General features: G+C 37.2%; 2 protein-coding genes, 1 long non-coding RNA gene and 1 pseudogene across 4 annotated transcripts; 2 read left to right on the forward strand and 2 right to left on the reverse strand.

Moving 5' to 3' along the window:
- Nucleotides 1-8314: 8314 nt before the first annotated feature.
- LOC147479523 (uncharacterized) lies at nt 8315-12973 on the forward strand. The gene is made up of 2 exons (XR_015205886.1): nt 8315-8442; nt 11756-12973. It is a non-coding gene; the product is annotated as an uncharacterized LOC147479523 (long non-coding RNA).
- LOC147479524 (cullin-1 pseudogene) lies at nt 12046-13532 on the reverse strand (annotated as a pseudogene). Its single transcript, XR_015205885.1, has 2 exons — nt 13377-13532; nt 12046-13065 (listed from the first exon to the last, which is right to left on the reverse strand). The product of XR_015205885.1 is annotated as a cullin-1 pseudogene (transcript).
- A 680-nt stretch (nt 13533-14212) lies between these two features.
- Nucleotides 14213-14995, forward strand: LOC147479525 (uncharacterized). The gene is made up of 2 exons (XM_086578437.1): nt 14213-14639; nt 14925-14995. Exons 1-2 carry the CDS (start codon nt 14213-14215, stop codon nt 14993-14995), a joined length of 498 nt encoding a protein of 165 aa, XP_086434563.1.
- Nucleotides 14996-18595: 3600 nt separating this feature from the next.
- LOC147479526 (mitochondrial import inner membrane translocase subunit TIM17-2-like) lies at nt 18596-19042 on the reverse strand. The gene has a single exon (XM_086578438.1). The coding sequence runs from the start codon at nt 19040-19042 to the stop codon at nt 18596-18598; it is 447 nt and encodes a 148-aa protein (XP_086434564.1).
- Nucleotides 19043-21377: the final 2335 nt, after the last annotated feature.

A 21377-nucleotide genomic window follows, 5' to 3' on the forward strand; every position in this document is an offset into this window, starting at 1 on the left:
GCTCAAGCTTGGAGTAGTTGGAGAAGAGTCTGCAACAAAAGTGATTTCTCACCATCATCAACAATCTTCTAGTGAGACAGATTTTTCTGGATCAGGTCGAACAGGTTCTTTACTCTCCCCCAAGGAGTGAACATCACATGTTAACATAATTTATGGCATGCTTTGACATACATTTGCAGTGTTGTTTTGCCATATTTTTCACTTGTATGGTCTTTGCTTATAGCTGATTACTTTTTTTTATCAGTACACCTATATATGGAGGTCATATAAACATTGGTAATGAAAAAATTGATATATTTTATCTATGAAGATATCGTAGTTTTTTTACTTGTTACTTGAAGGAGATAAAGGAAACATGATCTTGAAAATACCAAAAGTTTATTAGTTTCTAAGTTACCATTTTCTACAGATCATACCTTAGTTTCCATGACATGAATTGTTAAATAGTAGGAGCATGCCCTGATCTGTTAAATCTTGTTAATGGTTACATAACCAAACATGTGAACCCTCCAGGACTGCCACCTCATTTTGATATGTTGAAAATGACAAATATGATATGTCTTTGTTAATGTGTTTGTCATGCATTTCCTGCATATTACACACATAAAGACAATAATACAGACGCAATTCGGATGGCCTATTTAGATAATCATAACCCTCTTACTTTCCTTTAAAACTCTGTTACATATATGCTTTCAAGTGCATTGTATACATGTTTCACTATCTGTTCATTTTAAGTTACATTTTTTGTGATGCTTCTCTAACTTGATTTCATACTTTAGCTGCAACATTTGTTATCCCCAAAGCGTATGACAAGGTTCTCAGAGTCATTGTGGCACTTGAACAATTCTATACCATCGAACCCGATAATTTGTGGCTCTTGTATAGTTATATTTTTTCACTGCTGAGATAATAGAGCCATTTGCTATTGTTCATTCTTCTTTTTTTCATTTAGAATTCCACAGTAATTTGTTGCTTTCAATTTTTTGAGCTGCTTAGTCCCCTCTTTTCCTTGAAAACCTCTACAAAGTTTCATGTGGCAACATTTTCAAAAATATTAGGGATAATATTGTTGTTTCAACTCCATATCGGTAATCACATGTAATTGGTTGTCAGTTTTCTGTTTCTTAAAAGCTGGTTTGTTTGTTGAGCTTCCTAACCTTTTCCGTTTCAACAGTGAGACACCACGTTATGGTATGGGAAGTGAGACTCCTATGCATCTATCACGAATCCACTACATCTGTATATGACTCCTATGCGAGATCCTAGAAGTTTGTCTCTCAATTGCCTTCCGAAAATGAATTAATTATTTTTTTTGTTCTACTTTACTAAGCTATACCATCAGGATCAGGACCGCATCTCTCTGGAGCTTGAGATGGTGCCATGGTGGCTTTGGTTCTGCATACTTTTCTTTCCGAATATTTACTCGATCATCAGAAGTTAAACTGAAAGTTCTCTGCATGAGATTTTTGGAGTATTTAGATTTTTGTACAATTTAGATCATTGTAATAGTGTATAGTGTATGAATTGAAATTTTAAGTTTAGAATTTTGTTGAGTGGTATGACTGTATTATTTAGTAGGTGTGGAAATGGAAAAGAATTTGAATTTACTTATATTTGGCTTTTGTTGTTATTGTTGTATGAAGATGGGTCTGTGTTAGGAAGAAATGTCCATTTTGTTTGGTTTCCTCTCGGTAGACTGGGCTTCTTTTAGCTCATTCAATGCTTTTAAAAAAAAATGAAAATTTGATAAACGACGCACCTTTAGTGTGAAATAAAAAAAACGACTGTTAAAAAAACGGGTCACCATCTGACATTTTAAATAAGTGTTGTTTTTTTGAAAAAACGACAGCTCTTTGATGTCTTTTTTTCAACCGTTCTGGTGTAGTGGACATTGATTCGCAATGAGGTAATTGTGGTAGTGTATCTCGATAAATAATAATGGTGGCTAGCTAGGGATCGGAATTGAAGAGTTACAACAACATTTCTACTTGGACAACCTAAATCTAATTCCTATTATTGAGTCCCTAATTAGATAATAGATTTGCAGTGAGGTAGTTGTGGTCGCGGACCTTGGTACAAATCAATGGTGGTCAGTTAGCTAGGGAGGGCGGTTTAATGACTCCACTTATATATAGTTAAGTGTAAAAGTTATAACCATCAATAGAATACAACTTGTAAAAACAAGCAATTCAAAGAAGATAGGTCAAGTAACACTACAGTAAGAATGGTTCTACAACCATGGAAGCATAACCAACAGAGATCGAATAAGATATGTTAGCAGTGTTGGGGTTTATACCAATACCAATCGATTCTCCCACTACACAGATAATTTGTATTTGAACACAATTCAACTCCAGACAAATTCTAAATATCAACTACAGCCTATACTAACATGCCTAACTCGCTAAACAACTATTAACAACAAATAATAATGTAAAGCAGAATTAAAGCAAACCACAACACAAAGATATATCATGGTTCGGCCAATGGTGCCTACTTCCACAAAAGCTCATCTTTATATAAAGTGGGAAGAAAGATTACAATCTCTCCTTTCAGTCTCTCACCTTACTAGATCACTCTTATCTCTTTACAAGGTTGTATCTCTGTAAAGGTTATCTCTCAATCTTGATAGCTCTCAAGATTGGGTTTTCTCTGACTTTTGTGTTGCTTCTCGTGTGTTTTCTGGGTGTTAGGTTTTGCCAAAAACTCTAACTCTTATTGCAAACTCGCGGTCCCAATTTTCTTCTGAAAATAGACTTGGGCGCGGGTCGCACCTCGGGCAAGACCAAGTCGAGCGCGGGTCGCGCTGAAGGTAATGGAGGTCGACCAAGACATGAGCGCGGGTCGCGCCTGGGTTAAGACCAATCTGAGTGCGGGTCGCACTCTGACTTCTCTAAGCATAAATCAACTCCTTTTCTCTCCTCATGTGAGGGATAACGCCAACAATCTCCCCCTCCCGAACAATGAGGGGGGATACCTCCATGCAATTTCCAAATCAACAGGAGGAGTGTGCTGTCATTCCGGCAATAGCACAACAAACATCAACCTTACCTTTCGGTAAGACTTTGGTCATCATATCCGACCCGTTCTTGTCAATATGGATCTTCTCGATACACAAATGCTTGTCTTCGAGTACTTCTCTAATCCAATGATAACGCACGTGTATATGCTTGGATCTAGAATGAAAACTCGAATTCTTGCTCAAATGGATAGCGCTCTGACTGTCACATAGAACTACAAACTGTTTCTGCTTTAGCCCTAATTCGTCGAAGAACCTCTTCATCCATAGCAACTCTTTGCAACACTCAGTGGCTGCAATATACTTGGCTTCTGTAGTGGAGAGGGCAACACACTTTTGCAACGTTGATTGCCAAGAAACTGCTCCCTCTGCAAAAGTAATTAGATAACCGGAGGTGGAGTTCATCGAGTCAACATCACCTGCCATGTCTGCATCAGTGTAGCATTCAAGTAAGGGCTTACTTCCACCAAAGCACAAACACGATTTGGAAGTGCCCTTGAGATATCTCAATATCCACTTAACACCTTCCCAATGTTCCTTACCCGGATTTGACAGAAATCGGCTTACAACACCAACGGCGAAAGCTATATTCGGTCTTGTACACACCATTGCGTACATCAAGATGCCCACTGCGGATGCATAAAGAATCTTTTCCATCTGACTCTGCTCATGCTAACCCTTTGGACACATCTTTTTGGTCATGCGGAACTGGCCACCAAGCGGACAACTGACTGGCTTCACTTGATCCATGTTGAATCTCTTCAACACCTTCTCAATGTAGCTTTCTTGAGAAAGCCACAACTTCCCACTCTTTCTGTCACGAGTGATCCGCATCCCAAGTATCTGCTTTGTTTGACCCAAATCCTTCATCTCAAAGGACTTACTCAAGTCTTTCTTCAGCTTGGATATCTTGTTGATGTTTGGGCCAACTATCAACATATTATCCACATACAACAATAACACTATGAAATCCCCATCTGGAAATTTCTGAACAAACACACAATGATCGGAAGCAGACTTCTTATATCCTTGCTTCGCCATAAAGGAATAAAACTTTATGTACCACTGTCTCGGTGCTTACTTCAACTCATACACGCTCTTTATCAGCTTGCATACTAGGTGCTCCTTGCTTTTGACCTCAAACCCCTATGGCTAATCCATGTAGACATCTTCTTCAAGGTCTCCATGAAGAAAAGTTGTCTTAACATCTAGCTGCTCAACCTTTAGGTTCATACTTGCGGTCATACCCAATACCACCCGGATAGAAGTCATGTTCACTACAGGAGAGAAAATCTCATCAAAGTCAATCCCTTTTCTTTGACCGAATTCCTTCACAACAAGGCGAGTTTTGTGCCTTGGGTGAGGATTGTTCTCCTCATGCTTGACTTTGTATATCCACTTATTCTTGAGAATTTTTCGTCCTTGCGGTTTCTCAACTAACTCATAAGTGTGATTCTTATGCAAAGAATCCATCTCATCATGCATGGCCTTCAACCATTTTTCTTTGTCTGTACCTTCAAGTGCCTCTTGATAGTACATAGGTTCTCTACCATCTGATAGTAGCTCGTACGTATGTGGTGGATACCTAGTTGAAGCTAGTCTCTCTTTGTCTGACCTCCTTGCCCCATCTGCTGGTGCCTTAGGAGGTTGCACTTCTGCTTGCTCTGGTGGTGGTTCATGCATCTCATCTGCATCTTCTATACCAATAGGTTCTATCCCATCATGAGCAATAGGATTCTCATCATGAACTTCAGGCTCATGATTCTTTGCATTCTCAATGCCTTCTGCACGTTTCACAGTAGGAACTTCTGGTTCTGAATCAACAAGATCATTGGTGAAAGCCTGTAGCTTCTCGCCCTCCTCAAAGTCTGCTATGGTTTGGTCTTCCAGGAACACAACATCTCGACTTCGGATTACCTTCTTGTTAATCGGATCATAGAGTTTGTAACCAAACTTTTCATCTCCATAACCCAGAAAAATACACTGTTTGGCTTTGTCATCAAGCTTAGATCTCTCATTCTTCAGAATATGCACAAATGTCTTGCACCCAAATACCCTCAAGTATCCATAAACAACATCTCTACCTGACCATACTCTCTTTGGATAGTCACTATTCAGAGGCTTCGACGGCGATAGGTTGATCACATGCACGGCTGTACGCATTGCTTCTACCCAGTAGGTTCTAGATAGCTTAGAGTGAGATAGCATGCAACTCATCCTCTCTACAATGGTACGGTTCATTCTTTCTGCTATTCCATTCTGTTGCAGTGTCTTGGGAACGGTCTGCTCATGATGAATCCCATGACTTTGGCAATACTCTTCAAACGGCCTAATGTACTCACCCCCATTATCTAAGAGAACACACTTCAACAACTTCCCAGTCTCTCTTTCCACCATGCTGTAGAATTTCTCAAACACGCCAAGTACTTTATCCTTGGTCTTCAGACTATAGGCCCATATATTTCTTAACGCATCATCAATGAAGGTCACGAAGTATGAAGCTCCCCCGTGGGACTTCACTTTTATAGGACCATATAAGTCTGTGTGCACTAGTTCAAAGACATTGTCCTTTCCGTGAGACGAAAATCTTTGGAAAGACACCCTGTGTTGCTTTCCTACCAAACAGTGAGTACATGTATTTAAATGTGTATCTTTGATGTCTGGCAAGGCCTTTTGCTTTGTAAGAACTTCCATCCCTTTTATGCCCATATGACACAGTCTCTTGTGCCACAGTTCAGAGAAAGCTTCTTCTTCTACCGCATTCACTTCTGCTTTACACAAACTAGCCTGTGTTTTGTAAAGAGAGCAAGTTTTATTCCCTCTGGCTGCTACAATGGAACCTCTGCCCAGTTTCCATACCCCGTTACCAAACGAGTTTACAAAGCCATCGTCATCTAATTTCCCAGCCGTAATTAGGCTTAACCGTATGTCAGGGACATGTCTTACATCCTTGAGTGTCAAGGTGTAGCCGACATTGGTTTCTACATGAACATCTCCAATGCCAATAATCTTCGAGACGCCACTGTTACCCATCCTCACTCACCATATTCACCACAGCTGTAGATAGTGAAGAATCCCTTGTGCGGTGTGACGTGATAGAATACTCCTGTATCTATCACCCACTCTGTATCCTGACATGAGGTACTAAGACAGCACGCACCACAATCTGATACAATTCCCACTAGATCGTCGACTAGTGCAGTAGTATCTCTGCCTGTGTTTCCGTTCCTCTGCACCATATCTTCATGTATACAATTATTCTTCTCATCCCTCTTCAGTGTTCTGCACTCATATCTGAAGTGGCCCTTGGTGGCATAATAGTAACATTGCCTCTCTGCCTTAGGAGTTTTAGCTTCACCCCTAGACTTACTTCTGTCATCACCTCTAGAACGAGATGGTTTTCTGCTTTTACCTGTCCCCCGTTTCTTTGTGAAAAGGATCTCTGAGTGAGAAGAGCTGCCTTTTGAACTCCTTCTAGTCTCCTCATTCAACAAAGACGTGGTAGCCATCTCCATAGTAACAATTCCATCATTGGCTACTCCGTGTAGAGAGACTGCTAATGTCTTCCAACTTTCGGGTAGAGAGCCTAATAGAAACAAAGCCTCAATTTCGTCTCCCAAATCAATCTTCATCAAATGCATCTGATTGATGGTATTCTGTAATTCGTTAAGATGCTCAGACATTGAAGACCCTTCTTGGTACTTCGTGTAGGCAAACTTCTTAACGACCAACACTTTGTTTTCGCCCGACTTCCTCTCATAAAGGTCTTCGAGTTTATTCCACAAGCTGAAGGCTGTAATCTCTTGGGACACATGGTGAAAGACACTGTCGTCAATCCACTGTCGAATGTATCCAATTGCTTTTCTGTCAAGCTTTTTCCACTCAGTCTCATCAGTTTTTTCTGATTTTACTCCCTCATTTTCAATGGGTAGTGCAAAGTCCTTACAGTATAGCAAGTCTTTCATCTTGGCTTTCCAGATGGTGTAGTTTTTCCTATTCAGACTCGTCATGCGAGTGTTTACGGACTTGTCCATCTTAACAAGTTATTTAAACTCAAATCTTCTCTTAGGAGTTTTGTCAAACACCTTCCGACCAAGATTTGGATAACACCATAGGCTAATCTAACCAAGGCTCTGATACCACTTGTTGGGGGTTTATACCAATACCAATTGATTCCCCCACTACACAGATAACTTGTATTTGAACACAATTCAACTCCAGACAAATTCTAAATATCAACTACAACCTATACTAACATGCCCAACTCGCTAAACAACTATTAACAACAAATAATAATGTAAAGCATAATTAAAACAAACCACAACACAGAGATATACCGTGGTTCGGCTAATGGTGCCTACTTCCACAAGAGCTCGTCTTTATATAAAGTGGGAAAGAAGATTACAATCTCTTCTTTCAGTCTCTCATCTTACTAGATCACTCTTATCTCTTTACAAGGTTGTATCTCTATAAAGATTATCTCTCAATCTTGATATTCAAGATTGGGTTTTCTCTGGCTTTTGTGCTGCCTCTCGTGTGTTTTATGGGTGTTAGGTTTTGCCAAAAACTCTAACTCTTATTGCAAACTTGCGGTCCCAATTTTCTTCTGAACATAGACTTTGGCGTGGGTCGCACCTCGGGCAAGACCAAGTCGAGTGCGGTTCGTGCTGAAGGTACTGGAGAGGTCGACCAAGACATGAGCGCGGGTCGCGCCTGGGTCAAGACCAATTTGAGTGCGGGTCGTGCTCTGACTTCTCCAAGCAGAAATCGACTCCTTTTCTCTCCTCATGTGAGGGATAACGCCAACAAGCAGAACAACCACTCTAAAATGCCTCAAGTGAAAGTGACCACCAAAAAATAAATATTGCACTTTGGAAAGATAGTTAACAAGTATGTCAGTTGCAGTAACTTCCTTGTACTGTTGCCTTCCTGGTATGGATGAATTGGCTAGAAGAACTATAACAACCCCAATTTTTAAACAACATAAATTAAATTATTTGATTGAAAATAACTATTATATTATGAAGTCTAGCTTATTCTAGAATTTGTTTAGCTATTGTTGATTTTCGAAAAAAAAAAAGTTAATGTTTTTACTTGAATTGTTTGTTAGAACTTATGTGGGTATTTTATAATCATTTTGGGCTTGAAAACATTGTTAAAATGTACCCATTCATATAGGTATGGACCTTGGGTGTTTTTAGACCCATTGGAGGCCCATAGGTTACCTTAAAAATGACTTAAAACATGGAATAAATAAGAGAGCGAATTTTCTCTCAGAAGATATGATTATTCAAAATCAAAACCCTAGCCTCCAATAAAAAGAAGGGGAAGAGGAAGAAAAGAGAAAAAAGGGACGCAAAGTATTGGGCTCACCGCACTATTGATATTCATAGTTGTTTACATCTTGTAGACTTAATAAGGTGAGTTATATTTATTTCTTTTATTGTTTCCATAGAAATAGGATATGTTGTTTGTTATGTGTGATCATATGGATTGTATATTGGGAGGATAAAGCCATTAATAAATTGTATAGAGTTTTGTGAAGAAGATGAACAGTTAACAGTAAACACCATTCTAGAAAAGTTGTCTGCGCAGTCTTTTAATTCTGTTCAGATGGAGATCTTTCCGCGCACGGATGTCTCTCAAATTTAATCCATAGTTTCCTGACACATTGTAGTCTGACATATTAAAATTTTAGACAGATCCAACGGTTGGATTTCTGTCGAGGCGCGCATAAGCGTGACACGTCGTAGTGTTTCTACACCAGAAAAACTGCAGTGTGCAGTCTTTTGTTTCTGCTTAGATGGTGTCGTTTCCATACTCGGATTTGTATGAAATTTAATCCATAGTTTCCTGACACATTGTAGTCTGACATATTAAAATTTTAGACAGATCCAACGGTTGGATTTCTGTCGAGGTGCGCATAAGCATGACAGGTCTTAGTGTTTCTACACCAGAAAAACTGCAGTGTGCAGTCTTTTGTTTCTTCTTAGATGGTGACCTTTCCGTACTCGGATTTGTATAAAATTTAATCTATAGTTTCCTGACACATTGTAGTCTGACATATTAAAATTTTAGACAGATCCAACGGTTGGATTTCTGTCGAGGTGCGCATAAGCATGACAGGTCCTAGTGTTTCTACACCAGAAAAACTGCAGTGTGCAGTCTTTTGTTTCTTCTTAGATGGTGACCTTTCCGTACTCGGATTTGTATGAAATTTAATCTATAGTTTCCTGACACATTTTAGTCTTCCATATTAGATTTTTAGATTTATCCAATGGCTTGATATCTGTCGAGGCTTTCATTAGTGGGACTAGTCGTAGTAGAAACTACACCAGAAAACTGATGGGTGCAGTCCTTTGTTTCTGTTTAGATGGAGGTCAACCTATTATCGGATTGACCTCAAATTTAATCCATAGATTCTTGATATCCAGTTAAATGACATATACAAATTTTAGGCAGATCCAATGGTGGGTTGTCTGTCAAGGCACGGATTAACAAGGTTGTTAGAATTAGCTCAAGTTTAAAATAGATATAGTTGGGTGGTTACATGATGGCATTAGATGGTCAGTGGTTATTATACTTTCGATATATTCTTACTATCGTGAAAATATTGGTGTGGAATGAAAATATATCTATATGTTTTATTTTATCGTGATTATTAAAATATTTGGAGAATTGGTTAAGAGCTACGTAAGGCTTGATTCTAATCTTAAAAGATTGGATCGTGAAATGACCTTATGTGCAGTCTGCGATCACTATATCTATAATATATATATTAGTTTGTGTGATAACTATGTGATTGTGTTAGAAAGTACTTGTTGTTTTGATACTACATAAATATATATGTGTGAGATAGAAGTTGTATATGAATATAGACTTTAGTATATGTAGATCCGTTTTGGACATTAGTGTGTGTGGACTTGAATTTGGGTTAATGAACTATTTGTTTACAATATTGTATATATGAGTGTGGTTATGTAAATTGTATTTGTTTGATTATAAGTCCGCTTTACATTAAATGATGCTTAAGTGCTTGATTTGCCTTGACACGAAAATGACTCTCTACATGTGTGGTCCGTTTTGACATGAGTAATGCTAGTATAATTATAAGTGATAATAATGTTTTAAAGTGTTGCCCACATCTTTAGAACTCTCCATGCCTCAGGATTTGGTAATGAGATATTATGACTTGTGATGTCATGTGATAGATGGGTATTCATTGAATGTGCCATGAATGACCCGGGTATTCATTGAATGTGTCATGAATGACCCAATAGTTTGGACTGCCCTAGAGAGGAACTAAGGTATTCGCCTTGCGGGTTGGTCGTATTCCATGAATGTACGGGAATGTAGGTTTGGGTATTCCTTGAATGTGGCGGGAATGACTCAGGGCATTCATTGAATGTGCTATGAATGGCCCGTTAGTGTTATGATGGGTATTCCTTGAATGTGGCGGGAATGACCCAAGGTATTCATTGAATGTGCCATGAATGACCTGATATTTTGTTATGCCCAAAGGAGGCTTTGTGATTATGTGTATGGAAAGCCCAGAGATGGCTGTGACTCACAAGTTACGAGTTTACAAGATAAAAATATGTTTCCTGGAGGCGATATCCCGCTTGGGACATATATCTTGTAGTGGTACTTTCGGTGTGAGTGAGGGCACACCGGATATGTGTGATTTGGCAAATGTGTGTAGTGCAAATCGTGGAGTAGGAACTAAAGATTGGGTACGTGTCTTTTGAATAAATGAGTCAACGAGATAATTAATAAGCAAAGTAAAATATTGATTTTACGTGTGATGGAGTTATTGCATATGATGTATATGATTTCTTATGATAAATCCTTACGTGGTTTGTATGAGTTGATACTCACAAGGGATGAATGTACTCCTTGGTTGTGACTTTTCCTCGTTCTCATAAGTAGACGAGTGATACTAAAGTAAAAGTATATAAATTGTGTAATGTTATGGATATGTAGTGTAACGGTAAATAATATTAGTAAATGATTGTGATTTCTATGTGACTGTGAAATGACTATAACTTGATATGTTATTACGAAACTATTAATGACTTGTGATAGTCTGAGATCTATGGTTATGCACGCAGAAACTTTATGACGTAATGATGTCATATGAATGACTACCATTGATGAAGGTATTATGATAAGTGGTATTCCCCGAATATGCGGGACGAACCAGGTAATATCAATTAGACTTAATTGTCTTAAATGAGGTTTGGTTATGAATGAAATTTTGACTGGCTGAGATAAATCATTTTATTGTGATGTCTAACTCTGTTTTGCAGGAGGGTAGGATCTATTAATCTTTTCTGCAGGGACGTAAATATCCTACCCTAAGACGACGTGTTGGCTTAAAGGTAAGGTATACCAAACACATATTTAATTAGGTTGTCATATGTGCATTTAATAAATGGAATGTAAGTGGTATTGTATTGTGAGTTATTTTGGAAAGTTGGAATGACGAAAATCTTATATGAGATTCTTGGAATTTGTATGTTGGGGGTGAAATCTTACTTGGGAAGAAACTACACCGTTTTTGGAAAAACGGAACTATAATGTCTTCCAAGTTGAAATTGTTTGAAATGTTACATTTATTCATTTAAAAGATTATTATATATTTTGTTGTTAGTCTACTCATACCAAAGAAATTCAATTTGTCGACCCATGTTTGCTTTGTTTTGCAACGTGGGTGTGTTCTTGGGAACATAGATGGTGGAGTGCAGTGGATAAGGAGACGTGATTTGGAGTTGCTCTTGGAGTCTTCTGGTTTAAGATTTTCTGAAGAGTGGGTTAGTTTCTTTATAGTTTAATAATGTAATTTAAAGATTTTTTCCTTTTCGTTTCTTTTGATTTCAGTTTTTGTATATATCGTGTTTGATAACAGGGTTTTGGGTTTTGTTTCACCCCGGGTTTCCAGATAATTAAATATAATTGTTTTAAATATTGTTTGGAAATTTGGGGTGTGACAAGAACACAGCAAATTGCTTACACACGCAGCATACGATAACATGACATTCTTGAAATCATTTAGTGCAAAATTCAATTTGTTCCAAAAGATGAAAGGGAAATTCAAAGACTGGTAATGATTCAAAAAACAATCAGGATAGATAATTGGGGTATATAGAATTATAGAATATGGATACGGAATTCTAAAAGTTGAATGCTTATTTCCCAGGATGCAAAGCAGAACACTAGGGCGACATTTTCTCAACTGGACTTTTGTCTGCAGTTAAGCTCAACAACTGGTGTCGCGTTATCTCCAACAATTTCTGTTCGCTGCTAATATGCAAGTAATGAGAAACCCTGTCCTTCTCTTGTTTCAAACACTCCTCAACCTTCGAACTGTAATCTGAACAAGAATCATCTTCAATCCACTTGGAGACTTTCCTAGAGTAATACACAGAAGTGTCCTCTAGCAAGGCCGTTTCAAAGTCCTGTTCATAATAATTCATTTTCCCCATCCCTAGTTTGACAAAAATATCCAAAACGTTCTTCAGCATTTCTTGATCAATCTGCTCACCCTCTCGCTCCTTATTAATGAAAGTAATTACAGCCTCCGTCACCCTTACTTTGATAATTTCATACACCAGTTCACGGAAGGAAATGTCACTAGTAACATTGAGTGGTTGCAATTTGAACCGACAAATGTAATAGCGTTCCAAAAAATGGAAAAAGCGTGAAAGCCACCACACCATGACTTTGTGATTATTCCATCTTTTTACGAGTTCTCTCAGCATGTATTCATCGTTCTTTTCTTGTATAGACGGTAAAACGGTCACGTCCATGTACTCGTCAAACGTCTTTTTGTACCTCTCGTAAACTTGTTGAGAGAAATCATAAGGAGGTTTCTGTGTGCACATACAGTAGACCGTTTCGTAGAACTTCATATATTCTTCTGAAGTGAATTGTGGCTCAGGATGCCCTTCAAAAATCCTTTTCAGCTTTGTGATTCCCTTCTCCATGAACTCCCATCCTTCCTCCAAGCCGATAATTTTCCTGGGAGTCTCCATTATCGAAATCTTGAAGCAAACAAGTGAAAAAGAAAAAGTTCAAAACAAAGAGAAAACTCTATTTAATGAAAATCTTCTCCAAGATATGAATCATGCCCAATTTTTCAGATTTGTATACCGTTAAAAAGAAATTATTTGGTACATTCAGATGATCTCTGTTGTGCAAAAAACATTCTGGAAATGTTGATTAGTATCAGAGTTTGGACTAGAAAGTCTGCTTTGGGCAATAAGAATTCATTTCATTTTAGTTTTTCGACGAAATTATTTAGCTTAATAGTTACCATTTCCAGCTGAACTATGCATAGAAACAAAGGAATTACCTCAATGGTGCTGTTTGAAGCTCAACAGAGCGGTGAAGTATAGATCCTCATGTGGAATTGTTTCAAGAGAAGTGAGAGAGAAAACGACAAGTGTTTCTAAATAGGACTCAGGGTGTGGAGGTGTTAAAGCATCCACGTCTTGATTTTCAAGAGAGACGACTTTGACTTTTGAAGATATATCTTGACTGGATTGGAATTGGATTGCAACACCATTATTTCAGATTGCGACATTTTGTAGATGATGGCCGAATGACCGAATGGCCCACCTTATACGTCCAAGCCCACGCGGTTTTCCAGCCGCATGATATGATCTTTTAAGTTGTGTTTCCACCGTGGCTCTCTTCATTTTTCATGTTCTCTCTAATCCTACTCATAGCAAAAAAAAAAAAATCGAAACTCTTGATGATTTTTCAATGGATCATTCATCTTCTTCTTCTTCATCGAGCTCGAGCTCGAGCTCTTCAAATGATAACACTGCAATTAAAACTCGTAAAAAATTAGTGGCTATTGCTCTACCTTTGGTTCGACATCGTCTGAGTTTATTACGTTAGCAAGAAGCGGAGTCTTCTTATAAACCACACGGTGGTTCGAAGAAAAGAAGAAAATACAAGAATTGTCAGTATAAGGCAACATTAGCTCGTGTAAATGCTACCTACTTTAGCGCAAATTCTATATTCACTGACCACGACTTTCATCGCCGATTTCGTATGGGTGAGTCATTGTTTACTTGTATTTTCAATCATCTTAATCATCATGTACCATATTTTCAACAAAAAGTTAATAATGCGGGTAAATTTGGGATTCACCCAAAAATCAAAGTAATTGCTGCTATGTGAATGCTTGTTTATGGGTCTTCAGCTGATCTAGTAGATGACATGCTACATGTTGCTGAGCCAACTGTTCATGAATGCATGCGCTATTTCTGTGATGGAATTATTAGAATTTTTGGAGGTGAATACTTGCGCAAACCAAATGCTGCAGATATTCAGCATTTGCTTGAAGAGTCTGAGGAACGCGGCGGATGGCCTGGAATGCTAAGAAACATTGATTGCATGCACTGGCAATGGAAGAATTACCCATCCACGTGGCAAGGGTCTCACACTAGCCATGTGCATAAACCAACAGTGATTCTGGAGGCAGTTGCTTCTCATGACACGTGGATTTGGCATGTTTTTTTTGGAATGGCAGGTTCTCACAATGAACTTAATGTGCCTGACCGCTCACCAATATTTGATGATATAGTTAATGATGAAGTTATTCCTTGTAACTACACTGTGAATGAGCATCATTATGATATGGGCTATTACTTGGCTGACGATATATATCATAATTATGCCACCTTGATTCAAATGATTTCTAAGCCAATTGTTGCACAAGACAAATATTTTGCAAAGAAGCAAGAAGCTGCTAGAAAAGACATAGAGCGAGCGTTTGGTATATTGCAATCGTGTTGGGCTATTTTAGCGAATCCGTGCAGGTTATGGTATTTGGAAACCATGGCTACTGTTATGAAGGCTTGCATCATTTTACACAATATGATTGTGGAAGATGAATGCGAAACGGATATCCCGCAGTATATTCCTGATTATGAAATGCCAAGTAGAGAAGGTGCATCTTAAGATGAACGCCACTTTGTTCTATCTCGTTGGGCATCTGGCGTCGAGATGGTTCGTTCAAAAGTTGTTCATGATAGATTGAAGAATGACTTGGTCAAGCATTTGTGGAGTAGGCATGGGCGGCGTGGTCAGCGTTGATTTCTATTTCTATTTGGACTTTGTGTTTATTTATCGTTTTAATTTCTATGTATTTGTGTTTCAAGTTTATTTCTATGTATTTGTGGTTTTATGAAAGGATTTGTGGAGAATTTTGAAAATACAAAGTAGACTCTGCCGATTTTTTTTTAGAATGATAAAAAGTATCAACTTTAAATTAAGGTAACTCAAATTAAAAGAAAATATTCAATTAAAGTACATTCTAATTAAAATCAAAATATAAACTCAAATTAAAGTACGTCATAAATTAAAAGACATAAGTAGGAAGTAAATCATTTATATTATGCACTACTTTGACCACTACTAGTGATATTGGCAATTCGATTCTTCATTTTTCGTAAAATTTCTACCTTTTTGAGTGCCAAATTTCGTGCTCATCTTCGGGTAATTCTTCTAATTTCATTCCAAGTATTTTAATATCATTTTCATCTTTTCAAACTCGGAGCGTATCTTTCTTCAATTGAAGTGTTTCTTTTTTGATTTGGAGTTTCCAATCCATCGCATTTTTCTTCAATTGAAGTTTTTCGGATTCCATCTCATCTTTCTTCAATTGTCTTTAAGCTTCCAGTTCATTGCCTTCTTTAGTGGTTTTAGAAAGTTCCACAAGAAAATCATTAAGTTTCTTAGCGGATTCCTCCACTTTAATTGAGAATCACCTTCTTATTTCTCTTTTTGCCATCTTCTCTTTTCTTCTTTCTTTCCAATAGGCATATCCTCAATCCCATCAACTTGGTGTGGATCATAATCCATTGGTTGAGTTGTTACAGTTGATATTGGAACTGATGAACCTCCTTCCCCATTGTTTGACTTCGACTTTTTGGTGAGTCGCAATTCATTTCTCAATTGTAGCCTCTTCCATTTGGGTGAGTCTTTCACCATATTATAGCATTGCATCCACTTCTAAACCCCATTATGCATCCCATATGCATTTATTGCTTTCTCAATCTACCAATTAAGAAAAAACTAAATTAGAATTGAAAAATGTATTTGTAAATCAAAATAACAAATAAAAATTAAATACTTACAATCATATTGTCATTATAGCCATTTGGAGATGTTTGAATCTTGGAAAGAATAGCATGAAACTTATTGATATTAGCTTGAATGAGAGTCCAACGGTGTTTCATGCCCGTAAAGTTGCGTTCGGTTACTCTTCCTAGATTTGCATGAAGTGCATTTAGGATCCTGCTCCAAAATTCATTTGACTTTTGCTCATTTCCTACTACACCATCTTGACTAACTTGTAGGCAACTATTGGTGAGAGCAACATCTTCTTCTTGTATCCATGAAACCCCTCTAGATTTTGTTTTTGGCTCTTCACTAGTCATTGTGGTTTAGAGTAGAGAGTAGAGAGTGGAGAATAGAAGTTAGTGTAAAACCTATTGTGTGAGTTCTTCAATTTATAGTGAAAGAAAAATATAACCGTTTTTTGCCCATTTAGAGCACGCTGTTTTCGCAAAACTGCGCCATAGAAGTCCACTGTCTAGCCCAAGCCCATGCGGTGATAAAAAAAACCGCGCAATTTTTTCAAAATTGCGAGAAAGATTTGATACAACACCAAAGCAAACACCAAATTTTGCCCGATTTGGTGTTTGGTTTGATGTTTTTTTTTGTGTTTTCATCAACATGTGTCTCTCCTGAAGATGAAAAAAATACCAAATTATTGAAAATTTGGTGTTTGATGCTAAGATAGTATCTCACCTAAAGATGCTCTACACAGGAAACTTTTCAATCACTTTGATATTCTATGAAAATATAAGTGAACGTGGTTTACTTGTATAAAATATATATAAATATAAATGACCCATACTACTAAGAAATAAATTATGTTACAAATCTAATTATTAACTTGGTGATGTTAGAGCATGTTTAATGGTGAGACCTCTTGAATACCAAATACCAAATTTTCAAATTTGGTAAAAACCATCTTTAATGGTGAGACCTCTTGAATGCCAAACCAAAAAAAGACCAAACCAAATACCAAATCGGCTCCAATTTAGTGTTTGTTTTGGTATTGTATCAAATGTACGTCGCTATGTTTCGAACACTGTTCAGGCAAAAACACATTCTCATTTCTAGACAAAAACAAGCTTCTATTGTGGGTTTTTCTGTCGCGGTATTCTGAAAGCAACAACTGTGTTGAGTTTTATTTGGCACGGCTTTAGAAACACCACGACGTACATTTGGTGCTCACTTTTTTATATTTCCACTGAAATTGTTTAGTGTTTATTTGGTTTGGTGAAAAAAAATTTGGTGTTTTTCAGGTCTCACCGTTAAAGATGCTCTCATACTTAGTTAAAATTGATGGCTTGGTTAGGGCATCACTAATGCAGACCCTCAAAATAGCGGGCCGCATCAGCTTTTTCAAGGTGTGTATGAAAGAGCAAAGTGGTATAGACTATAGAGGACCTTCAAAGCGGGGTTCTACAGTGCACGCCTTCAAAATCAAGATTAAATGCTTGGAAATATATCACAGCTCATATGTTGTGGGTATGGTAATATTATATGTGGCCTCTCAAGTGGTAGGTCGCATGTTCGATTCTCAGCTTTAACAAACTGGAAAATCACCGATAAAATTAGAGACAGTTATAAAGGATGGTAATATTAGAGTCCCATATAGGGGTTGCATTGGAAGAGAGTTTTTCCTTTGCTCCCTCAAATTTGAAGATAGAGGGCTATATAAAAGACCCATTAGTGATGCCCTTACAACTTAGAATTTGAATAAATCTAAACTATCTTAAAAAGCGCAACTTTTATCTACAGTCCCGTAATAGTGGAATAATAATTTTTTATGTACCTCTAGGTCTCTTCGTTCGTTTTTGTCCTATTTGAATTTGTTTTTACTATTTTGCCCATATATTTTCATATATTTACAAAAATAGATTGATTGTTGGTCAACTATTGCAGCTGAAAGGAGAGAAATCAATATATGTGCCTATGAAACATGTGCATAGTAGGTGGCATCTTTCTAATACTTTAAATAACGGGGCTGTAGGGCCGTTAGCTACAGTCCCGCAACCATTTTTTTATTATTTTTTTTATGTAACTCTTGATCTCTTTAACCATTTTGTTTGGACGGAATTGCCTATACCCAATTGATTAAATTATAAAACACCCAATCAAAATGTTAAATGTTAAAGTAAATTTGAAATAATAATAAAGACAATTGTATCATTTATACTCAACACAATTTTTCCACAGTATTTGGGCCCCACCGTGTGGCCCATAAGACAATTACTAAATTGTCCCTATAGTTTTGTTTATTTACGAATTAGTCATGAAAAACCAAAACATCTTGTGCGGAGTGCATGCATAAAAGCGGCATATTCTCCAAACCATTAAACAGTTTGACATTCTCACACACATTTCATCAAACACATACTAAAACCACAAAACAAAATACTACATCATTCCTTAACACCAAATGACTCACTAACATTAGATCCTTTAACGATGGGACTGTTGTGGAGGTGAATTAACTTTCTTAGGAAGAAGAAACTCAGCTGCCATAGCACCGCAAACACCAATCAACATTGCCGATTTAAATGCCGGTCCGAGTCCATGTCGTATTTCAATAATTCCACCTGCAGTAGCACCGGCAAAAAACCAATTCCACGAGTCTTCTTTATTCCTCATATTTGCCGCTGTACCTTCAATACATCCAAGGAGACCCAACATGACCCCATTACGATATGCGTCGGGAGGATTCTTGCGCATCTCTTGTAAACCACCCATAATACGCATGCCTTTTGGAGATTTGCTCATGCCTTTTAGGAATTCTAAAGCACGAGTACCAAACAACCCAATAAAAGCAGCTTTGAAAGAATCTTGACCAATTAGTTGAATGGGTCGAATTGGTACAGGTTCAGGAGGAGGATCATTTGCCTTAGCCATTGTTTTAAGGTTAAGGAAATGAACGAGTTCTTGTAAAGGGCTTTAATTAGAGAGGGTGGTTTTGAATTTTGAATTTTGACTTTTGACTTTTTGAGATATAAACTAAGAGGTCGTTTGGCAACTAACAAAAAGCCATAAGCTACCAAGCTCAAAAGTCCTTATTTGATTTTTCACTTAATGTAAAGTATAAACAAGTTTGTCAAAAACACAATTTTTAAAGCAAAAAGACAAAATTTAAAAGCCAAGAAGTTAAAAGTTTGTTTGGCATAAACAATAAAAAATGCTACCTAATTAGCAAATATTACAATACCCATCAAAAAGTTACATCGGTAGTCTATAAAACATACTCATCCCCCTACAAATACCATCTCTCACTATCCCCATGTCTCCTTGTACTTCACTTGCACTTGACGAACTTTGTCCCGCTTCATGACTACTACCCACACCTTGCACAACATCTTCTTTTTCAAACGTCTCAAAAAAATCGTCTTTAAAAGAGCATGCTTCCTTATAAAATTATGAAGAGCACACGAAGTAATCACTATATTTCTTTGCTTGCGAAGATTATAAGATGGCATTAATTCCAAAACTTGAAACCGACATTTCAACACACCAAAACATCGCTCAATTATATTACGGAGTGACGCATGAGCAAAATTGAATTGCTCTTTTACAATTTTTGGTGATCTTCCATGTCCGCTATACTCATTCAAATGGTATCTTTGTCCTCTGTACGGTGCTAGAAACCCAGGGGCATTAGCATATCCGGAGTCAACCACATAGTATTTTCTTGTTAAAAAGCAACTTAGTTAAAGTGAAAGAAAAAAAAAATAGAATGGTATTGAACTTAGCTTAGCTGCAATTTCCATGTAGAGGTCGGGGAAAATTCAACTGCGGATCTTCAATGGTTTCTTGTAGAATTCTTGAATCATTTGCTGAACCTTCCCAACCAGCAAGAACAAAAGTAAAACACATATCAAAGTCGCATACACACATGACATTTTGAGTTGGTATGCCTTTCCTCCCTCGATACGGTATTTGTATTTTACCGATGGCACAGCTATTGGAATGTGTGTCCCATCAATTGCCCCAATACAATTCTAACAAACAAAACATACTAAACTTTTAATATGATATCACTAATATAAAACGTACACCATATAAAACATATACATTTGAAAATGACAAAAGCCTCTAACATGTGAAAATTGTTACCTTGAACCACGGATAGTACTTATCGTCTTTGCTCCTTAGATATGAGTGTGTAGTAGTCATGTTGGGGGGCAATATAACTTCTTTTGAAAACTTACAAACATCCTTCAACACTGTTTTGAAGTGTCGAGATACAGTCTCTCCAGAATGTTGGAACCGATCGGCAACAGTTCTATTAGATTGGTTATGACCAATAGTGTACAAGAATATACACATTTGTTCTTCCACAGTAACGTATCGTGTGTCCCTAAGTAACCCCCTGACTCTTAAAATATCACATAGGTAAGACGTTTGTTTTCATCCGAAACATATCTATGGACCTATTTTCATTTCCTTCAAGACAATTGATCACATACTGCTTTCCTGATAATGAATCATTGTGATATGGTTGTTTATTTATACGGTTAGTATACTAAATAATAGCCTCCGTTGCAATCAATTCGGCAACTTCCCATTCTTTATCACTTGTATCGGTCGAGGTAGAACTTGTTGAACTCATATATATATATATCCTATTGAATTTGAAAAAAAAAATATAGTATTAATTTATAATATATTAGCAATATAGCAATATAATGGAATTCGAAAGATTATATTCATGCAATTAAAAATGGTCTTGAATATGACTAAGAAGGTCTTGAATATATATATGTGTTTGGGCCTTTGGGGTAAGTAAATGCAAGTAAATACAAGTACACTATGAGCAGGTCCACCAACTAGTGAAATAATAACTAGAAATAATTACACTAGACATTCTTATATTTCCTGTCAGAGAAAGTATTGCGTGCTTGGAATAGGTTTGTAGAGCAACGACTTGTTATGCTCATGTTATATGCAATCTATTTGTTTTGGATCGTTTATTCTATTCCATGTTGCTGAAAAAAATATGTAGTTTTCTTGCAGCTTGTGTTATCACTTGATTTTGTAACTATGAAAGTGTTAATATAAACCTTTATATACTTTATATTTTTCAGTACAGTTGCTTGGCAAATGACACTTCATCCCCCAGAAATGCAGAAAGGATATCTAGGAGGCAGGGTCCTTACTGAAAATAAGGATGGACATGAGGGGAATTTACACTACACCAAAAAGGGAGTTTGGTAACGGTAATAATTGTTACTAA

The sequence above is a fragment of the Coptis chinensis genome, chromosome 8 (genome assembly GCF_015680905.1).
Source record: "Coptis chinensis isolate HL-2020 chromosome 8, ASM1568090v1, whole genome shotgun sequence".
NCBI lineage: Eukaryota > Viridiplantae > Streptophyta > Magnoliopsida > Ranunculales > Ranunculaceae > Coptis > Coptis chinensis.

Excerpts from the sequence above, each read along its gene's own strand:
- LOC147479525 (XM_086578437.1), top strand. The coding sequence starts at position 14,213 with ATGCTTGTTTATGGGTCTTCAGCTGATCTAGTAGATGACATGCTACAT. Across the intron at positions 14,640-14,924 it reads TAATGATGAAGTTATTCCTT|ATGAATGCGAAACGGATATC; the intron begins GTAACTACACTG and ends TGATTGTGGAAG.
- LOC147479526 (XM_086578438.1), bottom strand. The coding sequence starts at position 19,042 with ATGGCTAAGGCAAATGATCCTCCTCCTGAACCTGTACCAATTCGACCC.